The 8,653-nt window shown below is 62.2% G+C and overlaps 2 protein-coding genes across 2 annotated transcripts in view; one reads left to right on the forward strand and one right to left on the reverse strand.

Moving 5' to 3' along the window:
- The window catches only part of CUL9 (cullin 9), a 40,606-nt gene extending 35,167 nt beyond the window's left edge, over window positions 1-5,439 (forward strand). Inside the window, exons 31-40 of the mRNA XM_062186156.1 lie at window positions 1,294-1,434; window positions 1,576-1,740; window positions 1,946-2,109; window positions 2,384-2,477; window positions 2,932-3,006; window positions 3,085-3,195; window positions 3,327-3,444; window positions 3,759-3,892; window positions 4,449-4,522; window positions 4,601-5,439. Of these exons, the coding sequence (XP_062042140.1) occupies window positions 1,294-1,434; window positions 1,576-1,740; window positions 1,946-2,109; window positions 2,384-2,477; window positions 2,932-3,006; window positions 3,085-3,195; window positions 3,327-3,444; window positions 3,759-3,892; window positions 4,449-4,522; window positions 4,601-4,805 (1,281 nt within the window). The 3' untranslated portion in view covers window positions 4,806-5,439. The remainder of the gene's footprint in view (window positions 1-1,293; window positions 1,435-1,575; window positions 1,741-1,945; window positions 2,110-2,383; window positions 2,478-2,931; window positions 3,007-3,084; window positions 3,196-3,326; window positions 3,445-3,758; window positions 3,893-4,448; window positions 4,523-4,600) is intronic.
- On the reverse strand, window positions 5,374-8,653 carry DNPH1 (2'-deoxynucleoside 5'-phosphate N-hydrolase 1). The gene is made up of 5 exons (XM_062187198.1): window positions 8,616-8,653; window positions 7,995-8,296; window positions 5,947-6,015; window positions 5,692-5,802; window positions 5,374-5,543 (listed from the first exon to the last, which is right to left on the reverse strand). Exons 1-5 carry the CDS (start codon window positions 8,651-8,653, stop codon window positions 5,410-5,412), a joined length of 654 nt encoding a protein of 217 aa, XP_062043182.1. The 3' UTR covers window positions 5,374-5,409.

Here is an 8,653-nt window from a genome sequence, read left to right on the forward strand (position 1 = left end):
GCAGGCGGCAGCCCTGCGTTCCACCTGGCCTGGACAACAGCGGAAGCCAGGAGCAGCCACCAGCAGCAGGAGGGGCTCCCTAGGGGAGGGGGGCAGCTGAGTTACCTGGATGCCGTCCGGCAGCGCTGTGAGGGCCTCTGCGGCACCTGGATTTTGCGTTCAGCTCCCCAGTTTGTTCTGCTCTCGGCTGGCTTGGGTACTTTCCCAAAGCACAACGGCGCCGTCATGAGCTTCGCATCTGTCCTGCAGCTCCTGGTCTGTGCGGCCTCCTGGGGGCATGGCCCAGCCTTTTGGAGAGCTCAGCCACAGTATTTTAGGAGGCTCAGGCTGCTGACCCGGCATACCCCAAATGGCCTGCTTGGGGAGAGATGGGAGAGGAGCGCCATTTGTCAGGACAGGCTCTTGCAGCAGCACAGGGGTAATGGCCTGATTTGGGGTGGGGCAGAGATGGGGGAGCGGCAGGAGAGTGAAGAACACGTGGAGGTTTTGATGCTGGTGACACAGTGGTGAGTCTGGTTTGTGGGGAGCTGGGTCTGTGCAGATGGCAGCCTCAGGGCAGAGACGCTGGGGAAGAGCCGGCTGTGGGGAGAGGCCAGCACCACGCCCTCAGGCCTCCTTGCTCTCTGGCCGCACTGCTGCTCCCATAACTTTTTTTTTTTTTTTTGACAGGCAGAGTGAACAGTGAGAGAGAGACAGAGAGAAAGGTCTTCCTTTTTGCCGTTGGTTCACCCTCCAATGGCCGCCGCGGTAGCGCGCTGCGGCCGGCGCACCGCGCTGTTCCGATGGCGGGAGCCAGGTGCTTCTCCTGGTCTCCCATGGGGTGCAGAGCCCAAACACTTGGGCCATCCTCCACTACACTCCCTGGCCACAGCAGAGAGCTGGCCTGGAAGAGGGGCAACCGGGACAGGATCGGTGCCCCGACCGGGACTAGAACCCGGTGTGCTGGCGCCGCAAGGCGGAGGATTAGCCTGTTGAGCCACGGCGCCGGCCTGCTCCCATAACTTTTGTAGAACTTGAAACCTTGTTCTTCTTGAGTCTCCCGCCATGGCCATCCCAACAGTAATTATAATTAGGCTAACACCACAGCCTACACACCCTCAAAGGCAAACCCATGGAAACTGGAAGGTTTGGAGTCAGTTCTGAGGTTGATCTAGAAGCAGGCCTGTCTCTGGCCTTCCGCATGGTCTGGGAGGAGGCAGGGAGGAGAGGAGGGTGCTAGGTCAGCGACCAGGACCCCGCTGCTGTGCGGCTCCCACGCTGTCTCCTAAACACCTCTCCCCGCCTCCCGCCCAGTCCTGCTGGAGTGAGTATCTGACGACTCGGATCGAGCAGAACCTCGTGCTGAATTGCACCTGCCCCATTGCTGACTGCCCTGCCCAGCCCACAGGAGCCTTCATTCGCGCCATTGTCTCCACGCCGGAGGTCATCTCCAAGGTATCCTCTCTCATCTGAGAGTCTCCAGTGCAGAGGCAAGGGGACAGGCCCCAGGGAATGGCTGAGCCGCAGGGCCTGGGGCCTGGAGGTGTGTCATCTCGGGGGTGGCGGCCTTACCTTGTGGTACTTCTGGCCCCACAGTACGAGAAGGCACTCCTGCGTGGCTACGTGGAGAGCTGCTCCAATTTGACCTGGTGCACCAACCCCCAGGGCTGTGACCGCATCCTGTGCCGCCAGGGCCTGGGCTGTGGGACCACCTGCTCCAAGTGCGGCTGGGCCTCCTGCTTCAACTGTAGCTTCCCTGAGGTGGGCGCCCCCAGGCCTCACCCTGAGCAAGAGTCACACTCCTTCCCTGCTCTGTGCCCGCTCCTGCCCCACCCCTGCCCCTTGCTGTTCCCCTTCCTCCCTCCAGATGTGGCCTGTGTATCTGCTCGCTCCCTCTCTACATGCACCCAGCAGTGCCGCCCTCAGAAGGGCTCGGCCGTGTCCTCACCACCCCCTCCTGCTCTAGGCACACTATCCTGCCAGCTGTGGCCACATGTCTCAGTGGGTCGACGATGGCGGCTACTACGATGGCATGAGCACAGAGGCCCAGAGCAAGCACCTGGCTAAGCTCATCTCCAAGCGCTGTCCCAGCTGCCAGGCTCCCATCGAGAAGAATGAAGGGTGCCTGCAGTAAGGAGGGGGGCTGCGCGGGCGAGGGTGGGAGGCCTGGCAGGGAGCAGGGGCAGAGGGGCTGTCATAAGCTCAGCAAAGGGGGCACTTCCCACCCCTCACCTGGCCCGCACCACAGAGACTGAGGAGGGATTCAAAACTCAGCAGGGCTTGGGAAAGACTAAGCAGGCTGTGGAGCAAGGGCAGGGGCCCAAGGCCCAGGGCCCCGCCGGTAGTGGTGCAGGCCCTGGGCAGTCTTGGTGTGCCCCTCCTGACCGGCCAGCTTCCTCCACAGCATGACCTGTGCCAAATGCAACCACGGATTCTGCTGGCGTTGCCTCAAGGCCTGGAAGCCAACTCACAAAGACTATTACAACTGCTCTGCCATGGTAAGGGGCTACACTCCGGAGGAGAGAGGCTCATTTCAGGGTTGCAGAACAGTAGTCGGGGCCAAGGTTCAATGGAGGGGGAGGCCAGGGCCATGTGGACCTGCCAGGTGCTGGGAATTCTGTACTGAGAGCTCTGCCCGCAGGTGCCTTCCACTCCCACATAGAGGTCGCCACAGAAAGGCTGGGGGGGGGGGCACCTGGGCAATGTGGGGCAGAACAAGGATTCTAGCGTCAGAGCCTGGTTTGCTTGTGAGTAGCTTCGGGCTGATCATTTCACTTCTTTGAGCCCCAACATCCTCACCTGTAAAGGGGTTCACAATATGACACTTAGGAGTTTTAAATGAAAACAGTCTGAGTGACGTGTGGGAAGGCCTCCATGAACGGTGGCTGATCTGATTAACCCCATGCTGGCCAAATGAAGCACTCAGTAACCCTGTCCACCTGGCCTTCCCAGGTGAGCAAAGCAGCCCGTCAGGAGAAGCGGTTTCAGGACTACAACGAGCGGTGCACTTTCCATCACCAGGCCCGGGTGAGCAGGGAGGAAGTGGCTGGTGGGCGGGGGAGGGGGCCGGCACGGCGCTGGCGCTGAGCGTCTTCCTCTGCACAGGAGTTTGCTGTGAACTTGCGGAACCAGGTGTCTGCCATCCACGAGGTGCCCCCGCCCAGATCCTTCACCTTCCTCCACGATGCCTGCCGGGGGCTTGAGCAGGCACGAAAGGTGGTTGTAGGGGCCGGGGGGAGCATTAGTTAGGTGCCAAGGGGGTCTGGGGGGCTTGGCTGCTTTCCTCCAGCTTGCCTGGTTGGAGGGGATGGGGAGGAGGCAGGGAGAGCTGACTGGGGCTTCCCTAGGTGCTGGCCTACGCCTGCGTGTACAGTTTCTACAGCCAGGACACGGAGTACATGGACGTGGTGGAGCAGCAGACCGAGAACCTGGAGCTGCACACCAACGCCCTGCAGATCCTCCTGGGTGAGCAGGTCCCCACCCAGGCATCCTCACTGTGCTGCCTCTTCCCACGGTGCCAAGTGGCCCACCCCAGCCCTTACCACCCCCACCTGCTGCATAGCCTTCTCACCCCCAGCCACTGACACTCAGGTCTATAGTCGACGTGGTAAGGGGCTTGGGGCACACGTGCTCACCCCACGTGTCGTGGGGTCCTGCTCCACGGGCGTGAGTGTCTAGAGCCCTCCTGCCACTCAGCAGGTGCCCAGTAGGTGTTTGTTGAAGGAAAGCATGGGTGAGAGTGAGAGAAGGGAGGGAGCCCCCTGCCTGCCCCCCTGCAGAGGAGACCCTGCTGCGGTGCCGAGACCTGGCCTCCTCCCTGCGCCTCCTGCGGGCCGAGTGCCTCAGCACGGGCATGGAGCTGCTGCGGCGCATCCAGGAGAGGCTGCTGGCCATCCTGCAGCACTCCGCCCAGGTATGCCCGCCTGCCTCTGCCCTGCACAGCCCCGGCCCAGGCCAGCCCGCGACTAGCAAGTGGCTGCTGGGAGACCTGGGTGCATGTCTCAGCTGGATGCTGCCAGGTCCCGGCCCTCCCCGTCCTGGGCTTTCTCACAAATAAAGGGGCTGGGCCAGGAACCCATCAGAATCACTCAGGCCGCTTGCAGGCTGCACCTCCCGTGTGCGCACTCACAGTCCCAGGAGGGGTGAGGTTGGGGTTACTGATGGGAGGGGCCCACGGGATTGTTTCCAGCCCTGACTCACTGATGTGGGGTCCGAACTGTGACTCCTGCCTTAGGCTACTTACTGCAGCAAGATGTAGACCTGCTACAGGCCCCTGGGCACAGGCCGGCACGCGCACAGCCGTGTCCTTATCCCTGGACACCGCCATGATTTAAGTTACACAAGGGGGTGGCCTGGGAGGTGAGTGGAGGGGAGAGCATTGCGAGCAGGAGCCCGGCCCTCGGGAAACAGCAGTTGAAGGAATGGCAGGCACAGAGGCCTGGCTGCCCACACCTCCGACTCCTTGGCAGGATTTCCAGGTTGGCCTCCAGAGTCCATCAGGAGACGCCCGGGAGGCTAAAGGATCCAATGTGCCCAGCAACCCGTGAGTAGGGCGCCAGGCCAGCGGGGGGTGGCGGGCGATGTCGGGCTTCCCTGGGCCTGAGTGTGCTGGCTTGCCCAGGCCCCAGGGCTCCTCGGGGCTGCAGGGGGAAGAGGAGGAGGAGGAGGAGGAAGACGAGGAGGACGACGTGCCCGAGTGGCAGCAGGACGAGTTTGATGAGGAACTGGACAATGACAGCTTCTCCTACGACGAGGAGTCTGAGAACCTGGACCGAGACACTTTCTTCTTTGGTGATGAGGAAGATGACGATGAGGCCTATGACTGAGGGGGCGGGACGCAGGAAACACCCGGAGCCGCCCCAGTGTCACCAGGCTGAGGGGACAAGTTCACCCTGTCCCGGTGTCGTGGGGGAGGGAGTCCCAGTGTTGGCAGCACCTTCTTCTGTAGCCGGAATAAACTTCCTACTCCCTGGAGGCTGGCTGGACACCCCGCCCCACCTCCTTCCTCTCCTTAGACTCCCAGACACTTCTCCGCACAGAAGGCCCAGAGCAGATCCCACACTGATACAGGGAAGTGAAGGTTTGTGGGGTGCAGGGCCAGGTACAGGCCCGGCCCAGCTCCACAGTGGGCTGCAAGGGGAGCTCAGGCCCCACACCGGCTTCCTCCTCGCTCTTTCAGTGTTCTGGGGCGGGGCGGGGCAGGGCTGGGTTTGAGGGCATCAGGAGGGGTCTTCTTCCTGGGGCCTGCAGACCTCTTACGGGACTGTGCATCAGCCAGTGAAGTGGGGTGGGGCCTCTCCGCTGCCGCCCCCCCCCCCCCATGCAAGTGTCAAGTTAGAATGTCAGCTCTGTTTTCAGCTGCTTGGGGCTAAGAGGAATGGGAGGAGAGCAGCGTCTGGGAGCAGGAGACTTTAATCAGGTGGCATTAAGTCAGGTGGCTGGGTCAGCGGCGGCAGCTGCCTGCTCGAAGTATCGGTCCAGCACGGCTTCCAGCTCTCCCTCTTCGTAGTCCCACACCTGGAACTGCGAGCCATCGGCTGCTCCGCGGATCATGGCTGAAAGCACTGGAAGGGCAGGAAGAGCTGGAGCTGCCTTCCCTCCCCGACCCCACTGGGGGCCCACCGCGCGCTCAGCCCTGGGAGGAAGGAGCCGAGGGCCGGGGCCACAGAAAGCCTGGGCGGCAGGGCGGCCATTCGGGCTTCCAATGCTCACCTCGGCCCGACTGTGGGCGGAACAGGCACAGGATTCGCTTGTTGAGGGCCACGGCCCGGCCCAGCTCGTAGCCTACGCCCAAGGATGGCTGTGTCACTTCTGCCACCACCACTGGGAAGAAAGATGAGACCAAGGCTCAATGTATGGGCACCTGGGGCTTGTGGGAAAGAGGATGGGGGCTGTGGTGAGGAGGGAGCCCTAGGAGCCTTTCTAGGGGTCAAGGCCAGAGGAGTTGGCATGGAGGGAGCAACTCACCGTCCGCCTGCTGCAGCCAGGCCAAGTCCCGCTCGTGGATGAGCCTGTCACCCCCAGCAGCCTCTTCCCCTGTGGCAAGGGAAAGCTGGTCAGGGGCCCGCCCCACCCTGGTTCCCGTGCTCCTGTGCTCTGCTCAGGGAGGGAGGGAGGAGGCTTCCACTAGTGATCTCCACGGACCTGGGCAGCCCAAGATCACGGCAAGAGCAGTGAGAAATGGTAGCCAGGAGACACAGTCAGTCCCGCGCAAGGTGGGGTGTGTGTGCACAGCAGGCACCAACTGCAGGGCGATTAGGAAAAGCGTGCGGGTACTTGACCAAAGGTAGGAGGGGCATGCTGGGGTCAGCGCATGGGGTCGCAGCTTCCAGCTTGATGGAATGTTCTCTAGGACACCGAGGCACCCAGCTCCCTGCATCAGAGCAGAGCGACTGCAGGGCTTGTTACGAAGACAGATTTGGGGGCCGGTGCTATGGCACAGCGGGTTAATGCCCTGGCTGAAGCGCTGGCATCCCATATGGGCACTTCTGATCCAGCTCTCTGCTATGGCCTGGGAAAGCAGTAGAAGATGGCCCCAAGTTCTTGGGCCCCTGCACCCACGTGGAAGACCCGGAAAAAGCTCCTGGCTCCACATCGGCTCAGCTCCAGCCATCGCGGCCAATTGGGGAGTGAACCAGCAGATGGAAGACCTCCCTCTCTCTCTCTCTTTCTTCTCTCTCTCTGTAACTCTGACTTTCAAATAAATAAATAAATCTTAAAAAAAAAATAGATTTGAAGGCCTTAATCCATATTATCAGAATCTGCATTTTAAACAAGTTTCCTCAGATGATGTATTTCTCTTAAAAGGCAGAGAGAGATCTTTCATCTACTGGTTTTCCTCAAACGGCTGAAATGGGCCAGCGCCATGGCTCAGCAGGTTAAGCCACTGCCTGCAGTGCTGGCATCCCATATGAGTGCTGGTTTGCATCCCAGCTTCTCCACTTCCAATCCAGCATTCCTGCTAACGTGCCTGGGAAGGTAGCAGAGGATGGCCCAAGTGCTTGAGCCCCTACACCCACGGAGACCTGGATGAAGCTCCTGGGCCTTGGCCTGGCCCAGCCTTGGCTGTTGCTGCCATTTGGAGATTGAACCAGTGGATGGAAGATCTCTCCCCCCACCCCTGTAATCTATTGAAAAATAAGAAAACAAACCATGACTGAAACAGCCAGGAGCCAGAACTCCATTTAGGTCTCCCACGTGGGTGGCAGGGGCCCAAGTACTCGGGCCATCTGCTGCTGCTGTCCCAGGCCATTAGCAGGGAGCTGGATGGGGAGTGGAGCAGTTGGACTCAACCCAACACTGATAGGATATGCCACTGTTGTGGGCGGTAGCCCAGCCCCCTGTGCCACAACCCTAGCCCCTCAAATGGCACCTGAGCTGCGCACACTCAGTTCCACCCTGGCAGGCAGGGGAGCATCTACTGCAAACTAGAGACCCTTAGGCTTCAAAGTTCTGCCCCTCCCCGACCCCCCTGAGCAATTCTGTGGTTTTTGTCTTTTTAACAGAGTCACCCAGAATTGCATTAGGTCCCACCAATCGTGCACACACTCTTGGCAGGGCCACACAGGAACCACTTAAGGTTTTCTGAGAGGAGGTACAAGAGTCCTAGGCACAACTGTCACACCAGAAGGGAGAGACCAAGGCATCCAAGCTAAACTTCACAAAGGTGCAGCAGCGGGAGCAGAATACAGGAGCCGCCTGAGCAGAGCTCGTGGGAGTGCTGGTGGCCAGAAGCGGGCCGCCAGCTCAGAGAAGGCTGACGTCTTTACAGAAAGGCTCAGCCCCGCGCGGGGTGACGTGGGAACCGGCGCCAGGTAGGCGCTGCCCCGCCTCCGTCCTGCTCCTCCCCGCAGACGCCCCTGGCAGGGCCTGCAGAGTTCGCTAAGATGGCAGCGAGCGAGGGCCTGGAGAGCTGAATGCTGAGGTTGGGCAGGGGCGCTGGAGGGAGCACCCGGGCCCAGGGAGAACCGGAACCCGACCCGACCCTCCCCGCCGCCCGCGCCCCGCCGCCTCACCGCGCGCGCCCAGCTCGGCGGCCGCCACGTGCTCGGTGAGCACCACCCCGAAGCGCCGCAGCCGCGACACGATCCGCCCGTACAGCGCGCGGTCGTCGCGTCCGCCGCGGATGCTCCCGCAGAAGTACAGGCTCGGCGCCCCGGCTCGCCCGGCCCCACGGGTTCCCCGCGCTCCCGCGTCCCGGCCGCCGCCATCGCCGCCATCGCCGCCCGCCGCTGCCGCCAGGGGGGCGCCAGCCGCGGCCACGTGGCCGCGGCCCGGCCCGGCGAGCGCCCCTCCCCGGGACACGGGGGACGGCGAGCTGGGGGAGGCCAGGCGGGAGCGACCCCTCCCAGACCTGGCTCGCGGGTGACTCGCCCAGGCGGGGTCTGCCCCGCCCCCGCTCAGATGAGGACCAAAACCCTGGACCTACTTTGGCCGCTTGCCCTTCTCTCGAACCCCGTATCTGCTCCGTCGGTTCGTCTTTCTAGATTATTTCCCTAATCGCACGCGCACTGCCAGGAGCCTGGGCCAAGCCTCCGCCGGGCAGTCCGAGGGAGCCGTGGTCCAGTCGTGGCATCCTGGCCCTGCGCTCCAAGCCCACCCCCGCGGCCCGCCAGGATCTGCCTCCCCCACTGCACTTTCCTTCCTGCAGACTTCGCTCCACCGTGCCGGCCAT

This window comes from Lepus europaeus, chromosome 3, assembly GCF_033115175.1.
Source record: "Lepus europaeus isolate LE1 chromosome 3, mLepTim1.pri, whole genome shotgun sequence".
NCBI classification, from domain to species: Eukaryota; Metazoa; Chordata; class Mammalia; order Lagomorpha; family Leporidae; genus Lepus; species Lepus europaeus.